This window comes from Garra rufa, chromosome 3, assembly GCF_049309525.1.
Source record: "Garra rufa chromosome 3, GarRuf1.0, whole genome shotgun sequence".
NCBI classification, from domain to species: Eukaryota; Metazoa; Chordata; class Actinopteri; order Cypriniformes; family Cyprinidae; genus Garra; species Garra rufa.
The window spans coordinates 59,434,089-59,456,164 of record NC_133363.1 but is presented as its reverse complement, the minus strand read 5'-3'; the positions used below and the strand labels follow the sequence as shown (position 1 = coordinate 59,456,164).

The 22,076-nt window shown below is 31.1% G+C and overlaps 1 protein-coding gene across 1 annotated transcript; it reads right to left on the bottom strand.

Moving 5' to 3' along the window:
- Window positions 1–1,387: 1,387 nt before the first annotated feature.
- mthfs (5,10-methenyltetrahydrofolate synthetase (5-formyltetrahydrofolate cyclo-ligase)) lies at window positions 1,388–20,729 on the bottom strand. The gene is made up of 2 exons (XM_073837402.1): window positions 20,469–20,729; window positions 1,388–2,132 (listed from the first exon to the last, which is right to left on the bottom strand). The coding sequence occupies exons 1-2, from the start codon at window positions 20,677–20,679 to the stop codon at window positions 1,906–1,908; spliced, it is 438 nt and encodes a 145-aa protein (XP_073693503.1). The 5' UTR covers window positions 20,680–20,729; the 3' UTR covers window positions 1,388–1,905.
- Between the last annotated feature and the right edge of the window lie 1,347 nt (window positions 20,730–22,076).

Below are 22,076 nucleotides of genomic sequence, written 5' to 3'. Positions count from 1 at the left end.
AATTTTGAAGCGATCATTTTCTGCAAATTCTGCCATTATTTATTCACCCACGTGAAATTTCCATCCCATATGTTGGCATTTTTCTTTGTAACACAGATTTCAAATTCCAAAAAAGAAAAAAAAAGTTATTATTGATAATCTTAACTTCCATTAATATAATAATAATAATTTGAGTTTGAAAGATTAAAAATTGCTCTCAAACAGGGCACGCCAGATCAAAAATGTGACCCTGGACCACAAAACCAGTCATAAGGGTCAATTTTTTTTTAAATCAATATTTTTACATAATCTAAAAACTGAATAAATAAGCTTTCCATTTATGTATGATTTTTAGGACAGGACAATATTTGGCCAACTACTTGACAATCTGGAATCTGATGGTGAAAAAAATCTAAATATTGAGAAAATTGCCTTTAGAGCTATCCAAATGAAGTCCTTAGCAATGCATATTACTAATCAAAAAGCTTTGATATATTTACGGTAGGAATTTCACAAAATATGGACAGATGACAATGTGCTGCTTAAAAAGATATATTTTTTTTTCTTGGATTCTCTGATGAATAGAAAGTTTTTTGAACCAACATTTATGAACAGCATTTATTTAGAAAAAATAGAAATCTTTTGTAACATAATGTATGTACTGCCACTTTTGATCAATTTACTGTTTCCTTGCTGAAGAAAAATATATTATAAAAGTATAAATTCAGAAAGCACATTATTTGTTAACAAAATATGTATAACTAACCAATAATTGTGTTTAAATTTGAGGATAGGCATATCATGTAATTATAGGAAATCAAGTAGAATCGGACACAAAAGATAATTTTAAAGCGATTGTTTACTCAAATGGCAAATTCAGCATTATTTATGCACCCACATGAAATTTCCATCCCATATGCTGGCATTTTTCTGTGGAACACAGATTTCCAAGTTATTACTGATAATCTTAACTTCCATTAATGTAATAATAATATTAATAATTTGCGTTTGAAAGATTAAAAATTGTAACCAAACAGTGCACGCCAGATCAAAAATGTGACCCTGGACCACAAAACCAGTCATAAGGGTCAATTGTTTGAAATTTAAAATATTTTTAAATAATCTAAAAGCTGAATAAATAAGCTTTCCGTTTATGTATGGTTTTTTAGGACAGGACAATATCTGGCCAAGATACAACTACTTAACAATCTGATGGTGCAAAAAAATCTAAATATTGAGAAAACCGCCTTTAGAGTTGCCCAAATGAAGTTCTTAGCAATGCGTATTACTAATCAAAATTTAAGTTTTTATATATTTGCGGTAGGAAATTTACAAAATGATCTAACATGATCTACCAGTGCTACTTGGTCCAGGGTCACAAATGTGGAATGGAGAATAATTTCTGAGCTGCAGTGGAAGATTTTTCAGTGTATAATGACTTCAATTTCAGTCTGTTCTGCACACAGACCTATCAGAAGACTCGGAATTTAGTGCACAAGTAATATAGAGCCCTTTAATGATGACAGACATAGTCACAATGAATTGTTCCTCTGTGGAAGTGAACCGTATATAAACTCCTCAAAGAAAAAATCCCCTTGTGTTTCACAGAAATAATAAGGGCACACAGATTTAAAACAATATGCGTGACTAAATAAAGACCAAATTTGAATTTCTAAGTGAACTGTTCTTTTGATGTCAGGACAGATTGCATTTTTTGCCTTTTGGTAGTGAGCATTTGGTAATTCTTATGCTGATACAGAAACTCTTCTCAGAAAGGAGTCTCCCGACATTATTTTATTTGACAATATGGATTTGCGTCCAAAGAGATTTAATGCATTTCCTTCAGAACTGGGATCAATGTTGCAGGAATCATTTGAATTCAAATGACTTTCAGCAGTGCTGAAATTAAGGTCTGACTGCTTTAGTTCATTCCTCGTCTTCATAGAGGACTTCATCAATAAGAATATCATGTTCACCCACTGGGACTTCAGCGCACAGCTGCTCTTTGAAAGCCAAGGCGATGGTGTACGGCTTTCCCTTCGGGTGCGTCCTGCAGCGTTCCAGATACGTGTCGTAGAAACCCTTTCCTCTGCCAAGTCGATTCCCCTTCTTATCAAATCCCAAACCAGGCATGAGGATAAGATCTAGTCCTCCTGTAACAAAATTAGACAGGAAAGACAGTAATTAAATAAGATTATGTGGATTATGCAGATTTGCTTTTGGAGCTCAAATTACACCATTACACCACAATACAGTGAATTTTAAGATCTCAAGGACCAAAAAACGTGCAGGGAAGCCAAACAAGCCTCAAAATGAAACCACTGAGTGGATTGCAGGCAATCCAGACTGCCATTTAAGAGCTATAAACACAAAGCATGTGTGTTTTATAGAAGAACATACTTCATTGCATAATTTTTGAAGATTTTCTGTTCACTTGCATATACAGTATCTCACATTTCAGCAACCATTTTAGTATACCTTCTCAAGGTACAATACTATAGAAATGAAACTTGGATATATTTTAGAGTAGTCAATGTGCAGCTTGTATAGCAGTATAGATTTACTGTCCTCTGAAAATAACTCAACATACAGCCATTATTGTCAAAATAGCTGGCAACAAAAGTGAGTACACCCTGAGTGATAACAACAGTATGTTGTTTAACCATGCAAAGCCACATGTCCCATTCATCATGTTTGTTTTTGTCTGCTTGGCAGGACCATACAAAGTTGTGTATCTTGTATTAGAGCAGTTAAAATTAGATGCTTTAAGTACAATTCAAGTACTGACCACTGGATGTTCAACATGGCATCTCATGGCAAAGAGCTCTCTGAGGATTTAAGAATTAGAATCGTTGCTCTCCACAAAGATGGCCAAGGCTATTAGAGGTTCAGTAACACCCTGAAACCGAGTTACACTACAGTGGTCAGGGTCATACAGAGATTTTCCAAGATGGGTTCCATTCAAAACAGGCCTTGCAAGGGTCGATCAATGAAGTTGATCACTCGTTCTGTGTGTCAGGTGCAGAACCTGGCTTCACAAACAGATGCATGAGTGCCGCCAGTATTGCTTTCAAGGTTGCAGAAGTAGAAGGTCAGCTTTTCAGTGCTCAGACCATACACCGCACACTGCAACAAGCCGGTTTGCCTGAGCCTCATCCCAGAAGGAACCCTAATCTGAAGCTGGCTCACAAGAAAGCCCGCAAACAGTTTGCTGAAGACAACCTGTCTAAGAGCATGAATTACTGGAACCATGTCCTGTGGTCTGATGAGACTATAAGATAAACTTGTTTGGCTCAGATGGTGTCCAGCACGTGTGGCGATGCCCTGGTGAGGAGTACCAAGAAAACTGTGTCCTGCGTACAGTCAAGCATGGTAGTGGTAGCATCATGGTCTGGGGATGCATGAGTGCTGTTGGTACTGAGGAGCTGCAGTTCATTAAGGGAAGCATAAGGTGGAGAAGCACCATGTGTCTAACGTCCAGCAGCTCTGTGAGGAGTGAAAGAGGATCCCAGCAACAAGCTGTGCAGATCTGGTCAATTCCATGCCCAGGATGATTAAGGCAGTGCCAGATAACAATGGTGCTAAAACAATATATTGACACTTTGGACAAGTTCACTTATGCCGAGTTCAGACTGCATGATTTTAGCCCCGATTTTGACTCGCCGACAGGTTTTGAGAAATCGCCGACAAATGCCCGAAATCACAGGCAAATCGGTGCTCGTTCACGTGAGTGACAATCACACAGTGTGAACTATCAAAGACGCCATCTGAGAGAATCGCCGACGTGTCGCCGACACCCGTGAGATATTTGGCATGCTAAATATCTGGACCTGTCGGCGATTCAAAATCATGCCGTGTGAAAGGTGATCTGACTGAAAATGACATCGGCGATTACCTACAGCCAATGAGACAGCAACATCCAGGCCAGCGGGAAGTTGGGGGAGGAGTTACGAAGGTATAGACCACAGTATCAACAAGAATAGCTTCGGCTTCTTTTCTTTTCGCTGCAAATGAGTGCACATGCTATTTGTATGACAAGCTTCTTGCGGTCTCATGTGAGAACTTGCACGCCTGACCTCGCGTTGTTTCCATGTCACTTCTCGCGTGTGTTAAGTTGTCGGCGATTCTTCCTATTGTAAAGTCATGCAGTGTGAAACCCCCTGTCGCCGATCCATCGTGCAGTGTGAACACAGCAGCGACAGAATGCTACCCCAGATAATCATGCAGTGTGAAAACATCTGTGACGCGATTGCTTTGAAAATCGTGCAGTCTGAACTCGGCTTTAGGGTCCACTCACTTTTGTTGCCAGCTATTTTGCCAATAATGGCTTTATGTTGAGTAATTTTCAAGGGAAAAATAAATGTATTTTTCTATACAAGCTGCACATTGACTACTCTAAAATATATCCAAGTTTAATTTCTAGAGTATTGTCCCTTGAAAAGATATACTAATGGTTGCTGAAAAGTGTGGGAGTTGTACTCACTTTTGTGACTGTATATTCTAACTATTTATAATGGGGAAAATGCAGCATGCATGCTGCTTAATTGACAGATATAATAATCAATGCATGTCTATTTTAGAATTACAGTACTTTCAACTGACAGTTGCAGACATGTAAGGCAATCACAACTAACTAATTAGTGGCTAATTATATATTTTACATAAAATGGTTTGAAGGTTAGCTGATGAATGTGGCAATAAATACACTGCATGTCAAAACTAATTTAGATTTAAATTCTGAACAAATCATTATTCTAAACTCTTGATTTCCTAGAGGAGCTGCCCATGCATAAACAAATACCTTTCAAACTCAAACAGTAAAAAAAATGATTTTTCAAAGTTGTAAATAAAGATTATTGGAGTATATAAAAATGGATTTACTTTCTTGTCAAGAGATAAACTCAACATTGAATTTACACAATGACCCTCGTAAACTACTTGTAAAACTAATTTTTGCATTAACCGTTCATGTGTACATCAATTGAAAACAAACAGATTTACATTCTGCTGTTGTAGTCAACACTCGTTCATGACAAAATAATGATTTTCTGCATTTCTGTAAATGCATTTGTACATAAATAGTATTTCAAATGGATTAACACCGTTTACATTCACGAATGAGGCCCATTGCATATAAAGGCCTTACAATTTGCCAATTTTGAAGACAAACTATAAATGACAGTGGCCAAGACAGTCTGATTTATTGGTTCACGTGAATCTGTCTTATGAGTCTGAATTTTAAACACAAGCAAAACCATTAAATATTGATATCAGTGGTGCGAACATCTCAAAATCACAGCCTGTTCTTGCATGGCTTGTTCAATATTTCACTGTCGGCTCTGTTCTAATAAGCCTGTCTTCAACATTCATTAATAATGCATCTACGCAGTACAGGAGTATTACATACACATTTTTCAACATGACATAACTGTGTTGGGAAATCATAAGGAGTCGCTTTAAATATAAAACAAGACAGTAAGACGATAGCACAGTCCAGGAGAGCTTCTACTGTGCGGTATACTTCAAAATGTTTTGTTATTACAAGGTGACATGTCATGAAAAACACCATGAAAATCTGACCTTTTTTATGTTTAAGTGCTATAATCAAGTCCCCAGTGCATCTACCAACCCAGAAAATGTGAAAAAAGACAAACCAGTTCTAACACCATGGCAAAAGTTCAAGCAAAGCATGCTTACTCTTCTGTCGTTGGCTGCACAGATGAGCAAAGAACACTATATAGAGTCCCAGCCTCAAGAGGAAACGAGGCAGCAGTGGATTTATTGATTTATTTACTGTATATTGCGCTGCTGCTAGACAGATCTAATATAAATAAGTGATTTCTTTCCCAGGTGTTTACCTTCACAGATATAACCGACTTTTTTTGTAACTTGTGTGTATTTGACAGTTTAAAGGGGTCATAAGATGTTGCTAAAAAGAGCATTATTTTGTGTTTGTTATAATGCAATGTGTTTGTGCAGTTTGAGGTTCAAAAAACATTATTTTCCACATACTGTACATTATTGTTACTCCTCTATGCTTTCTGAAACGCTTCGATTTTTACAAAACTCATCGTTAATGGAAACTGAGATGTTCTCTGATCGGCTACCCGGTGCATTATGATTGGCCGAATACCTCAAGCGTGTGACGGAAATGTTACGCCCCTTACCACGTTGTGATGCCGTTTCTCAGCACGACGAGACAGAAATAATAAAACCCATTATAAACAAGGCATTTGTTGCATCCAGTGGGGACATAACTATTGATTATAATGACTAATACAGACTTCTTACGCATTGTGTTGCGTCGCTCCGCATAAACATAACACCATGTCTGCATTTGCGATCGAATGAAAAACAACAAGCACTGCTCCACACTGCTCAAATCTAGCGTTTAAATAGTCAGTACTACATTATTTAGATATATAAACGTACTTACAGGCCGTCAGTCAGAAATGCAGACTGTCCTTGCAACATTGGAATTGCCCCACTTTATAGCCTTAACCCTTTGTGTACAGCTGGTATTGTAAGCTGCTCTCCCAGGTTCAAGAAACAGTCCTCCGTGAAATCACCCACTCGAATATTTGTGTTGTATTGTTCCGGAACAGTGTTGTAAATATAACTTAACCACTGATTTTAGTTGTGTCCCCATTTTGAACGTCAAACAATGTACTTTCACTTTCGCAATAATTCACTTCTATAATGAATATTTCTTTGGTTTTGAGACTTGAAGCTTTGCAACTTTACAGATCTTATCTGTGCACAAACAGCTTGTAACACCCCTAAGACAAAGGAAAACAAGAAACCGCATCATATGACCCCTTTAAGCGCAATAAGACATGAAATGAGACATTAGGTTAGTACTCACACGCCGTGTGACAGCTGGATTCTGTGCGTGTACTTCGTTTTTCAAAATGATATAAATGGCATAATAGGTCTCCTTTAATGGATCTGAACCAATCAGACCATCTCCAATATAAACAAGACTACCTATATTTAACTTCCTACACCAGCTTTTGCAGATCTTTTACTTTAATCAGTTCTGCAGAATGTCTTTCTCAGGCCTTAAGGCTGAATCTTAGCAACATCTGGGACCCCCCAAGATCTCAAATCATCGTTTTGTCCTCAAATTGCTCAAGGTTTCAATCTGAAAGTGCATCAGTCCTTTGCAGGGTTTTAAAAAAATCTCTTCATCTCTTCATTTTATCTATTTATCTGCCGATCCCAGTTCACAATCCTCTGGTGTAAAGGTGAAGTAAAAAGGATTTGAAGAAACACAGGATTGTGCTGATGGGGATTTTTTGTTACTATAGATGAAAAGCACACTTTTATGATTGCTTTTATTATTTTTGTTTCAATGACAAACCCTCAGTTATATTATGCCACAAAAATGTGAAAATAGAAACAAATTGAGATATTTCTGCTGTAATTGTTTGGAGTTTGTAAATAATATATTTGTAATTTTTATTTAAAATGTACATATAAACATTTTTAATCAGCAAGGATGCACTAAAATGATCAAAAGGGACAGTAAAGACATTTTAAAAAAGTATCATGGTCTCTACAAAAATATTAAGCAAAAAAACAACAACCGTTTTCAACATTGATAATAATAGAAATGTTTTTTGAGCAGCAATTTAGCATATTAAAATGATTTCTGAAGGATCACTAAAGACTGCAGTAATGATGCTGAAAATTCATCTTTGCATCACAGGAATAAATTACATTTTAAACTATATTAAAATAGAAAAACACTATTTTTAAATTGCAATAATATTTCACAATATTACTGTTTTTCCTGAATTTTCATCAAATAAATGCAGCCTTGGCAGACATCAGAGAGTACTTGAAAAAACAGATTCACTAAAGCAGCTGTATTTGTGAGAGACTCATTTCATGTATGGTTAAGCATACTACTAACAGCTGTGTCTATGAAATGCTTTTCATACTACAGCCGGAAATATGAGAGTCATTCCATCCAGACGGCACAGTTCATTAAGTCCGAATGTTTGTTGGAATCATATAAAAACTTGTTGATTTACAATCTGCACGGTTTGACCTTAAGGGAAGACAGTGAGGAATGGAGTGTTATTGCGGGATTAAATGCTATCGGAGCGCCTCAATCAGACACACCAACAGATAGGCAATGAAGTTCACTCCGCTGGATTCAAACCATTCAGTCTTGTTAGCACTTAGTGTCACAGTGATGTACTGCCAATACAAGCATGCAAAGATTGTCCAGCACACATTCAACACTTGTCCTTCCTTCAAACACAAACACACACACCTGACATTTTCATCTAGTCACAGCTCGCTTTCATTTCTTTTTGTTGGCAACAGTTAAAGTTGATGTCCATTTTACTTCTTTCAACCAAAAACATACAATATTATTGTTAACTAAAAGGTTTCGTTAGTTAGCTACTTTAGTTAACATGAAATAAGAATGAACATTACTTTTACAGCATTTATTAATCTGTTAGTTTCAACATCAACTAATGTACTATTACAATCCAAATTTGATAACAATAGTTATTAATGCTCTATGCATATGGACTAACAATGAATAACTATATTTTTATTAACAAAGATGAATAAATACAGTAATAATTGTATTGTTCATTGCCTGTTCATGTTGGTTAATACATTAACTAAATGTAAAGTTAACACATTGTAAAGTGTTGAAATAAAACTTAATAAATGTTAACTGTGATAATATTTTGTCAGTTCATTGTCAAAGCAATATTTTAAATAAAATTAATAAATCACATTTTTAAATATTGTATAGACATTTTTACAAATAATAAAAATGACAAAACAATTTCTAAAACTATAATATAAATATAAAAAAAACAAACATAATATAAAAGATCAAATCTTATTCAGAATATTAACAAAAGCTGTATTTCAATAATACTAAAATAACATTGTATTATATACAAAAAAACTAAAAAATAAAAATAAATACTGTAATAATTGTATTGTTCATTACAAAAACTAAAAAATAAAAATAAATACTGTAATAATTGTATTGTTCATTACAAAAAAAACTAAAAAATAAAAATAAATACTGTAATAATTGTATTGTTCATTACAAAAAACTAAAAAATAAAAATAAATACTGTAATAATTGTATTGTTCATTATTTTACAAATAATAAAAATGACAAAACAATTTCTAAAACTATAATATAAATATGAAAAAAATCAAACATAATATAAAAGATAAAATCTTATTAAGAATATTAACAAAAGCTGTATTTCAATAATACTAAAATAACATTGTATTATATACAAAAAACTAAAAATAAATACTGTAATAATTGTATTGTTCATTACAAAAAACTAAAAAATAAAAATATTGTAATAATTGTATTGTTCATTACAAAAAACTAAAAACTAAAAATACTGTAATAATTGTTCATTACAAAAAAACTAAAAAATAAATACTGTAATAATTGTATTGTTCATTATTTTACAAATAATAAAAATTACTAAACAATTTCCAAAACTATAATATAAATATAAAAAAATCAAACATAATATAAAAGATAAAATCTTATTCAGAATATTAACAAAAGCTGTATTTCAATAATACTAAAATAACATTGTATTATATACAAAAAACAAAAACTAAAAAATGAAAATAAATACTGTAATAATTGTATTGTTCATTGTCTGTTCATGTTAGTAAATACATTAACTAACATTAACTAATGGAACCTTATTGTATAGTGTTACCAAATTAAAATAAAAAAACACTGATCACTTGAAATAAAATAAATGTTAACTGAATATTATTTCTTTGAATTTAAATATTATTATTACAAAGCAATACTTCCCATTTTCTACTAAAATAAAAATAAACTAAAATGAATAAATACTATATACACATTTAAATAAATCGAATAAACTTTCTAACTTTCGATTTCTAAAACTAGTAATATAAATATAAAAAATATAAAACATAATATACATTTATAAAACTAATTCAGAATATTATCAAAAATTCTAATACATCAATAATACTAAAATAACATTGTATTATATATAGAAATAACTAAAACTAATAAAAATTATAAATAATATAAATATATTTAAACAAATAATAAAATAATGACAAAAACACAAAATTACTACAACTTTAATCTAATAAATCTAATGCTAAAATCCAAACTAAATAATAATATAATTATTGATACTAAACTAATATGCATTAAAAATATCTACAACTAATAAATAAAAATTCTATGTAGAAATTTAAAAAAGAAAGAAAAAAAAACAGTAATATTGTGAAATATTATTTCAATGTAAAATAACTGTTTTCTATGTGAATATATTTCAAAATATAATTTATTCCTGTGGTGCAAAGCTGAATTTTCAGCATCATTACTCCAGTCTTCAGTGTCACATGATCCTTCAGAAATCATTCTAATATGCTGATTTATTATCAAAAAAATCTGAAAATTCAGCTTTGCATCACAGAATATAAATTATATTTTAAAATATATTAAAATAGAAAAGCGTTATTTTAAACTGTAATAATATTTCACAACATTACTAATATTAATATGAATAATTTGCAGCCTTGATGCCAATCCATAAGACAATTCTTAAAAAAATAAAAATAAAAATACTGATCCCAAACTTTTAAATGGCAGTGTACACTCTCAAAAATAAAGGTGCTTTAAAGGGTTCCTCAAGCGATGCCATAGAAGAACCATTTTTGGTTCCCCACAGAACCATTCAGTCAAAGGTTCTTTAAAGAACCATCTCTTTCTTGCCTTTTTATAATCTGAAGAACCTTCTTTCACACAAAGAACCTTTTGTAAAGATGTTAAATGTTCTTTATGGAACCATTTAGACAGAAAAGGTTATTCTATGGCATTGTGAAGCACCTTTATTTTTAAGAGTGTATCTATACAATAAAGTTTCAGAGGTGAAACAAGTTATTACATATTAATGAAAGACTTATAATACACATTTTATATCCTAAAAGCACTAAATCGTCCACAATAAGATCAGAAATCTCATTTAGAAAGCAAATAAGCTTTCCAATTTTTATTTCATGTCGACTTTAAAGGCAAACACCTCTACAGGCGAGAAAAAGGCCGCAGGATGTCCTGAGCTCAAGGTGATGCTTTCACTCTGCGGGAACAAAATGCACAAAAACACCCACCTTCCTCTCTCACACCGGGACAGTTCAGCGCAATTACACCCTTCCTCGTGTGCGGTTCACATATCAGCCCTCATTTCTCTGTTTTTCTTTCCCTTTCTCCTGAATGGCTGTATATCTCATCCGCTCCTCTCTCTTTAAAGCACATATACACAAACACCCCATCAAATGTGGGTCTAAAACACACAGACTTTAATCTCCGAGTTATTACTTACTCCACAGGGGCGAGAGGCTTTGGTCTGCCGTCCTGTAACACCTGACTAGTTTATATTCTCCACCACACCGGCCTGATCTCTTTACTATTTGCTTTAGAAAACTAGCCATTCTGCTTGAATGTAAGATTTACTTGATGATAAATGTTGGAGATTTATCTCCAAACTGTAAACTGTACAGATAGTAAATTAAGACGATTAGATGAAAGGCACGTCTTTGATGCCTATAAACATCCCATGGACACAAAAGCCATAAATCCTAGCTGTATGCAGGCAAAGGCATGATTTATGAGTCATAATTGGCTTACTGCAAATTAATGTGGGGAATATATTAAACATGATGGTGAGTTCATGACTCAAGCGGTGTAACAAAATATACTGCATGGGTTTGACAATAAACACTTTGTCAATTACTAAATTACACAATAATGTAGAAATAATCGAGAAAAAAGCCTTTGCTAATGCATTTATTTTCTTAAGGGAAGACACTGTTTTTTCATGCACCTGTCAAGTTTGAGATTTTGGGCTTTTTGGTTTTTCAGACTAGTGGAAAGAAAACATCCGAAAGACACCGTTAAGTGTTTCTTTTATAGCACTTTATCTATTTGTGTCAATAGATTTCAATTACAGTGCATATTTTTAAAGGCCGTTTTCTCAAAATGAGTTTTTTCTCCTACACTGAGCCATAAATCTCCACTTCAGTAGCACTTACACACACCTAACTTTACATTTTTATTCCTGTCTATATCCTGAAGGATTTACAGAGGGATTTGTGCATATATAATTTGCTTGATTTTATACAACATTTTAGTCCCCAAAAAAACTGTAAAAAGTATTTTTTGAGTTATGGAGTGACAAAATGAGACCCAAAATTCCCTCTGTAAAAACATTTGACTCAAATAAAAATTAGAAATAGTGTGTGAATTGTAATTTTTATTAGATTTTTTTTTTAAATATAGTATTTATTAATTGTGTTTATTAATTTTAGTAGAAAATGAGAAATAAAATATTCTTACAGTTAACATTTATTTTATTTCAAGTTATCAATGTTTTTTTTTTTATTGGTACAACAACACTTTACAATAAGGTTTCATAAGTTAATGTTAGTTAATGTATTTACTAACATGAACAGACAATGAACAATACAATTATTACAGTATTTATTTTTAGTTTTAGTTTTTTTATATGTAGAAAATAGCCTCTGCTAATGCATTTATTTTCTTAAGGGGAGACACCTGTAGGCAAAAACACTGTTTTTTCATGCACCTGTCAAGTCTGAGATTTTGGGCTTTTTGGTTTTTCATTTGGTGTTTTTCAGACTAGTGGAAAGAAAACATCTGAAAGACACCGTTAAGTGTTTCTTTTATAGCACTTCATCTATTTGTGTCAATAGATTTCAATTACAATACATATTTTTAAGGCTGTTTTCTCAAAATGAGTTTTTTCTCCTACACTGAGCCATAAATCTGCACTTCAGTAGCACTTACACACACTGAACTTTACATTTTTATTCAAGTATATATCCTGTAGGTTTTTACAGAGAGATTTGTTCATATTCATATATGTTTTGCTTGATTTTATACAACATTTTATTCCCCAAAAAACTAAAAAGTCTATTGTTTTCTGCCGCGTTATGGAGTGACAAAATGAGAGACCCAAAATTCCTTCTAGGGATGGCGAAAACTAAAAAATTTCTTGACCGACCACCGAGCCTCATTAGCCGGTTGAAACCGGTTAACCGATTAGTTTAAAATATGGTACGCTATTTGAAATAACAGCCATTTCGAGCCGCGCCTGCAATTTCGCAACTCTGTCGCATCTCTCTGCCGCTCTGCCTCCCGCACACACACACACACACACACACACACACACACACACACACACACACACACACACACACACACACACACACACACACACACACACACACACACACACTGCCACTCACATCACTTTTTAAAAATCCCCTAGGATATTATTTTTGTTGAAATTAAACAAACGAGTAAATTACTATTTAAAAAAAATTGGTTGTTAGTAGGACTAATATTCGTTCGGTGGGTTGGCATTCGATTTTAAATTGAGATTCAATATTCGTTTTTTTTTCCCATACACCTTGCATCCCCCGCAAAACGGTTCTCATTTGCGCTTAAATATGAATGAAGAAGATCAGACTGCTGCGCCACTAACACAGAAACAGCAACAAAAAAAAAAAAAAAAAAGAGAGAGAGAGAAATTTAGTAATATTTGAGAGACACTATAAAGTACAGTCGGGCCCACTTAAATGGTTTAAGCAAAACTAGGGCTGTGACTGTCGTAATGACAACTGCGGCTCTGCTTTAAATGCACGCATAGGCTAAAGCTGACCGCAAAGCCCCAGCAAAAATAATTACCATGAATGTGTCGGGGAAAAAGTAGGGAGATATTTGAATTATTTATTAAAAAACTAGTATTTGACACAAAGATGAAGTTGACGATCCTGATGCCATTTGCTCATTGACGCGGCTTTAATACCTAAATGCATATGCATTAGGCCTATAGCTATTGGAAGAGTTTTGTTTTCGATTTGAATTATTTAAATTATTTTTTTACAGTTTCGGATGATATATTAGTCTTACCTTTATGAGCAAAAATGAAGTTTCACATAGCGCTGGCTGGCGCTTCCATGTTCTGCAAAGCGTGCTTATATCTATGGGTTTTAATTGAAATCGTGATGACTTGGTCGTTACTTTAAAAAACAAAAACTTAAATTTAACAAATAAAAAGTGTTCCAAATATATGTCTAAATTAACTTTATAACCTAAATAAACGAAAATAAATGTAATCACTTTGCTATTAAAAACAGCAGCTGTGCAGTGGGGAAGAGAAAGAGAAACAGACCGGTTCCAGTCGGACTCGAGACAGTAAATCTGATGAGCTGTCGGAGAAGGTCCGGGCGAGGTTTTAGTAATGTTTGCAACGAATGTTTCTTAAATAGCCGATTTAACATTCTTATTTAGGCTAGATTCATATTTAAATGTATTATTTATTTGATTTATTTTAGCGTTTTGTAGGCTGATATGTTCACTGACTGAAGTGCTCAAATAAACACGCACGTTTGTTAATAATGTTTGGGCCTCATTTATTTTGGGTTTCAACATAATATACATAGGCTGTGTATTTTATATAGGCTTATATACACAAACGTTATATATAATGTATATATTTATTTATTTATAAATAATTTAGATATGAATAATTTATTTATATATAAACACCGCGCCATTTTTTTCGTTCTACTTTTATTTAAATAGCCTACCCTTCACGGTGCCAGTAATTACTGTGCTAATTTCTGATTTGGGAGTGATTTGTTTGTTAAAATTTTTTAGGCTACCTTATTAAAAGTATTGCACTTAACAGACCTGTGTGTTTTGTATCACTAGCGCGGTGTCCGTTCATGAAGCGGATAAGCTCTGCCTGCGTGAGGCGCGTCGCATCCAGCAATGTTCTATTACAATTTATTAATTCTGAACGTGTGGTGTGTCCATATTGCACCAAAATGCAACACTGCACTCCCTCGGGTCCACAGCAAAAATCGTTTGGATGAACTGTTCTCGACATAATAAAAATGCAAACAGAAAGACATACAGAGATTCCTGCCTTTATTAGAGAGAAGAATATGTTCAGCCCCTCCCACCGAAGCTTCGAAGCTCAAAAAATGGTATTCGGACCAGCCCTAGTTGTTAGACCGTTGTGTTCTTTTGTGTTGACATGCAGATGTTTGGATAGGCCTATTGGCCCATGTGCGCCGTTGCGCGCAAAGTTTGTATATTTTAAACACTTCCGAGGATAGTGGGGGTCACGAGTCACTGGCACGGTTATTTTGGGGGTCGTGAGATGAAAAGTTTGGGAATCCCTGGCCTAATAGACTGCAACATGATAAAACCAATGGATAAAACAGGCACCTTCAGAATGCGTAAAAGACGCACCGGCACTTTTTTTTTTTAACCGACTACCGACAACTTTGACCGGTTAACGTTGATACGGTCAACCACCGGTCAAACGGTCATCGGTTAACATCCCTAATTCCTTCTGTAAAAACATTTGACTCTAATATGTAAAAAAAAATTCAACAAGAATTTTGAAACTGACTTCATCCAGTGTTTAGATTTTTGAACAAGAAATGTATGCAAATTAGCGCATATTTCATTAAATAATGCTGCATTTGCATATTAAAATCTAACATTTTAGAAAACTTGTAATACAAAAAATGTTTGCAATTATCAATTTAATCAATCAACTGAGTAATTAAGGTGATAATTATTAGTTTTTTATTCACCTGCAGTGTTTCGCCTTAATACACATTTCGTGTTGTACTGTGTGCATGACTTATTGGTAAATAATATTATTGCAAAGGAACACCTAAACCACCTCCAACCTCTGACTTTGCTTCTGTTAACACCCACGTTTCACCATGCAATCAATATCAAATTCTGTCTTGCCTTTAACTATAATTTTTATAACATTCTGCATTAAGTTAATAATGCATGCATTATAGACGTACAATGCATTGCTGACTGCATTTCATGATGGATGCATGACTCTGAATCACACATTCACAGACAATATCTCATGATTACAGGAAAACTAGGTAGCACTGTGACCTTTAATCCATTTCTGAGTCATAATCTAATGAGGAACTTTAAAAAATCATGAGTCCAGTAGTTTGGTTTTACTACTACTAGTCAGCATATGTACAGACCTGCAACACTGCAATGCGGTATCTTGAAATGCATCATTACTGTAATAAGCTGAAAATATCCTAATGTTAGTGTTTAGATGCTATTTAAAGCAATATAAAACAATACCTGAATGTACTTTGAGGTAATATGAAGCCAAATGTAACTGTGGGATGAGAGCACCATCTAGTGGTACAATATTTTTCCTTTTCCACATCCTCTAATACCTGTATAACTTTCCTCACATTACAATTAAAATAAATATTATATAATATAATTATTAATTCAACTATCTAAAAGCTCTGGAAATATGCGCAGGAGAATTTATTTTGCATTTTTATTACAAGTAAATAAAATATATGCAGTCTCATGGGATAATTTCTCCTCACTGCAGTGTTACAAGAGTGTTTTTTAAGGCTGAATTAAATGCTAGAAATCTGCTAATAGTTTCAACTTTGGCTGTTTAATTTGAAGTAAAGACTCCAACTGTGACTTTTCTGATAAAAATTGCAACTGTGATTGCAATGCATTTTTTGTTTGTTCGTGTTGTTTTTAAAGGCAGCACAGTTTGGTCAAAAATATGATTATAAATCAATATACATATTTTAAATTAAACAAAATAAGAAATATTACTATTGTAATAATTGTGAAAAATCTAGTATTTAGGAACCAATTTTTATTTGACAGTACAACTTTTTTTTTTAATTTTTGAAAAAGCTTGTTTGTTGGGCTTCATAGTTTGGTCAAATGTTGTGATTATAAAAAATGATGATATTTTTTTTTTCCATTAAACAAAAGAAATATTGCTACTGTAATAATTGTGAAAAATCCAGTATTTAAGAAATATACAACAATTTTCTTTGACAGTACAACTGTTTTTTTTTTTTTTTTTTACTTTTTTACTTGTTTGTTGGATTGCATAGTTTGGTCAACAATGCTGTGATTATAAATCAGTATGACAACAATAATATATATATTTTTAATTAAACAAATTAAAGAAATATTACTATTGTAATAACTGAAAAATATAGTATTTAAGAAACAATTTTTATTTAACAGTACAACTTTTTTTTCCATTTTTGAAAAAGCTTGTTTGTTGGGCTTCATAGTTTGGTCAAAAATGTTGTGATTATAAAAAATATGATAATTTTTTTTCCATTAAACAAAAGAAATATTGCTACTGTAATAATTGTGAAAAATCCAGTATTTAAGAAATATACAACAATTTTATTTGACAGTACAACAGTTTTTTATTATTTATTTATTTATTTTTTTTTTTTTTACTTGTTTGTTGGGTTGCATAGTTTGGTCAACAATGCTGTGATTATAAATCAGTATGACAACAATAATATATATTTTTAATTAAACAAATTAAAGAAATATTACTATTGTAATAACTGTGAAAAATATAGTATTTAAGAAACATTTTTTATTTGACAGTACAACTTTTTTTTCCATTTTCGAAAAAGCTTATTTGTTGGGCTGCATAGTTTGGTCAAAAATGTTGTGACTATAAATAAATATGATGATAATAATGATATATATTTGTAGTTAATTAAAATAAGAAATATTACTATTGTAATAACTGTGAAAAATCTAGTATTTAGGAACCAATTTTTATTTGACAGTACAACTTTTTTTTCAATTTTTGAAAAAGCTTGTTTGTTGGGCTGCATAGTTTGGTCAAAAATGTTGTGATTATAAAAAATATGATAATGATTTTTTTTCCATTAAACAAAAGAAATATTGCTACTGTAATAATTGTGAAAAATCCAGTATTTAAGAAATATACAACAATTTTATTTGACAGTACAACTGTTTTTTTTACTTGTTTGTTGGGTTGCATAGTTTGGTCAACAATGCTGTGATTATAAATAAATATTTTGATTAACTACAAATATATATCATTATTATCATCATAAGAAATATTACTATTGTAATAACTGAAAAATATAGCATTTAACTTTTTTATTTGACAGTACAACTTTTTTCAATTTTTGAAAGGTTGTTTGTTGGGTTGCATAGTCTCGTCAAAAATGTTGTGATTATAAAACATATGATGATGATAATATTTTTTTTTTCATTAAACAAAATAAGAAATATTGCTATTGTAATAAATGTGAAAAATCTAGATTTTAAGAAACACTTTTTTATGTGACAGTACAACTTTTTTTTTCATTTTTGAAAAAGCTTGTTTGTTGGGCTGCATAGTTTGGTCAAAAATGTTGTGATTATAAATAAATATGATGATAATAATGATATGTATTTGTAGTTAATTAAAATAAGAAATATTACTATTGTAATAACTGTGAAAAATCTAGTATTTAGGAACCAATTTTTATTTGACAGTACAACTTTTTTTTTCAATTTTTGAAAAAGCTTGTTTGTTGGGCTTCATAGTTTGGTCAAAAATGTTGTGATTATAAAAAATATGATAATTTTTTTTCCATTAAACAAAAGAAATATTGCTACTGTAATAATTGTGAAAAATCCAGTATTTAAGAAATATACAACAATTTTATTTGACAGTACAACTGTTTTTTACTTGTTTGTTGGGTTGCATAGTTTGGTCAACAATGCTGAGATTATAAATCAGTATGACAACAATAATATATATTTTTAATTAAACAAATTAAAGAAATATTACTATTGTAATATCTGTGAAAAATATAGCATTTAACTTTTTTATTTGACAGTACAACTTTTTTTTCCATTTTCGAAAAAGTTTGTTTGTTGGGTTGCATAGTTTGGTCAAAAATGTTGTGACTATAAATAAATATGATGATAATAATGATATATATTTGTAGTTAATCAAAATAAGAAATATTACTATTGTAATAACTGTGAAAAATATAGCATTTAACTTTTTTATTTGACAGTACAACTTTTTTCAATTTTTGAAAGCTTGTTTGTTGGGTTGCATAGTTTGGTCTAAAATGTTGTGATTATAAAACATATGATGATGATAATATTTTTTTTTTTCATTAAACAAAATAAATATTGCTATTGTAATAAATGTGAAAAATCTAGATTTTAAGAAACACACTTTTTATGTGACAGTACAACTTTTTTTTTTCATTTTTGAAAAAGCTTGTTTGTTGGGCTGCATAGTTTGGTCAAAAATGCTGTGATTATAAATCAGTATGACAACAATAATATATATTTTTAATTAAACAAATTAAAGAAATATTACTATTGTAATAACTGTGAAAAATATAGTATTTAAGAAACAATTTTTATTTGACAGTACAACTTTTTTTTCCATTTTTGAAAAAGCTTGTTTGTTGGGCTGCATAGTTTGGTCAAAAATGTTGTGATTATAAAAAATGATATTTTTTTTTCCATTAAACAAAAGAAATATTGCTACTGTAATAATTGTGAAAAATCCAGTATTTAAGAAATATACAACAATTTTATTTGACAGTACAACTGTTTTTTTGTTTGTTTTTTTGTTTTTTGTTTGTTTGTTGGGTTGCATAGTTTGGTCAACAATGCTGAGATTATAAATCAGTATGACAACAATAATATATATTTTTAATTAAACAAAATAAAAAAATATTGCTACTGTAATAATTGTGAAAAATCCAGTATTTAAGAAATATACAACAATTTTATTTGACAGTACAACTTTTTTTTTTTTTTTACTTGTTTGTTGGGTTGCATAGTTTGGTCAACAATGCTATGATTATAAATCAGTATGACAACAATAATATATATTTTTAATTAAACAAATTAAAGAAATATTACTATTGTAATATCTGTGAAAAATATAGTATTTAAGAAACAATTTTTATTTGACAGTACAACTTTTTTTCCATTTTTAAAAAAGCTTGTTTGTTGGGCTGCATAGTTTGGTCAAAAATGTTGTGACTACAAATAAATATGATGATAATAATGATATATATTTGTAGTTAATCAAAATAAGAAATATTACTATTGTAATAACTGTGGAAAATATAGCATTTAACTTTTTTCAATTTTTGAAAGCTTGTGTGTTGGGTTGCATAGTTTGGTCAAAAATGTTGTGACTATAAATCAATATGATGATAATATTTTTTTAATTAGCCAAAATAAGAAATATTACTATTGTAAAAAAATCTAGTATTTAAGAAACATACAACAACTTTATTCAATACTGTGCCTTACTCTGAATTTTCCATCTTATAACTGTTTATTTATTTAATAAGCCATATTTCACGATTTTGTTTCTTTCTTTTTTACTTTCACATTAGACGGCACCAATATCTATCAAAATGTGCCGTATTCAGCTGTATTTCAAGTGTTTTTTTTTATTTTTTATTGTACTTTATATATTGATTTTACCTGTAATAAAATCTAAATTTATAAAACAAAAAAAGCTTTGTCAGAGGATACGGTCTACTGTCTGTCCCACCTGTAGCCAGGGCTTCCTCTCTGTTGTTGTCGTCATCTGCTGGCTGCTGGATGTTCCAGGACGTGAGGGGCAGCATCTTCACGTCCTCCATGTCCCTGAGTCGTAACATGTCCATATGACTGCTCTTGGTGAAGTATCTAGGAATAAAGCAGGCTTTCCCCCTCTTGAAGATGTCCTGCAGGATGTCGTCTGTGCGAACCTCATCATGCATGTTCAGGAAGACAGCCACACGCTGGCTGGACAGGTATTTGGGATGCTTGAACAGCTAGGCGTAAGATTGGATACTTGTTAATAAACACAAATCATATTTACAGGCATTTATTAACATGAATGATTTACTACAAAATATGATTACACTGTATATGTAGTTACTAATGAATATCATCATAATCGTGTGGGGGCCACCCGTCCTTAAATTTCAGAGACATCTAAACAGTTTCTTGTATAAAGACTATTTATACTGTCAAAAATAATATTAGATGTGTAAATATTACTTAGTATTAAAATATCTTGTATTGTATTATTTTTTTCTACTCATTACTGTACTGTTATTATAATAATATTTCATGTAAAGTATTATAATATTTCTTTGAGTTACTTATTTAATATTTTTTGTTTTTTATACATTTATTAATTTACTTTTTCAATATATTTTTATATATTATTTCATTTACATGAATTATTTTACATTATTTTTCCAGTTTCTATTGTTACATCATTACATTTTTCTACTCCATTGTTAATATAATGCATTACTGCATGTAACATATTATAATAATATAATATATTTGTTGACTTATTCAATCATTTAAATATAATTGGTATTTATAAATTTGTCCTAGGGATGTGAAAAGATCCGATGTGTAAAGACTAAAGTAACGATGCTGAAAATGTAGCTTTGCATCACAGAAATAAATTCAATTTTAAAATATATTCACAGAAAACAGTTATTTTACATTGAAATAATATTTCACAATATTACTTTTTTTTCTAGATTGTTGATCAAATAAATGCATAAATGTCTTGATGAGCATAAGAAACTAAAAGTAATGTTTTTTTAAATGTATATAGAATGTATTAATTTTTTTATTAGTTGCAGTTATTTTTAATGCAGTATTAGTTTGGTATCATTATAATTTTTTGTTAATTTTGCATTAGATTTATTTGGATTTTCTCTCTTTAATTTTAATTAGTTATTTTGTCCATTTACTTATTTTAATGTATTTTTTATTATTTGGTTGTTTTAATTTTTTTTTTCTCTAAACATCCAAAATCTTAAAGAAATGTGGGAGTAGATAATGTGAAATTATATATATATATATAAAAAAATAATAATAAGAATTACATATTATACACATTATGCACTACCATTCAAAAGTTTGAACGGTAGGATTTTCAATGTTTTTTTTAAAGATGTTTTTTCTGCTCACTAAGTCTGCATTTATTTGTTCCAAAGTACAGCAAAAACAGTAAAATATTGAAATATTTTTACTATATAAAATAACTGTTTTCTATTTGAATATATTTTAAAATGTAATTTATTCCTGTGATTTTAAAGCTGAATTTTTAGCATCATTGCTGCAGTCACATGATCCTTCAGAAATCATT

What these genes read in the sequence shown, in the direction of transcription:
- mthfs (XM_073837402.1), bottom strand. Translation starts at nt 20,679, where the DNA reads ATGCATGATGAGGTTCGCACAGACGACATCCTGCAGGACATCTTCAAG. An exon ending in AGAGGAAGCCCTGGCTACAG is followed by an intron (nt 2,133 to 20,468) that starts GTGGGACAGACA and finishes ATTTTGTTACAG; the next exon opens with GAGGACTAGATCTTATCCTC.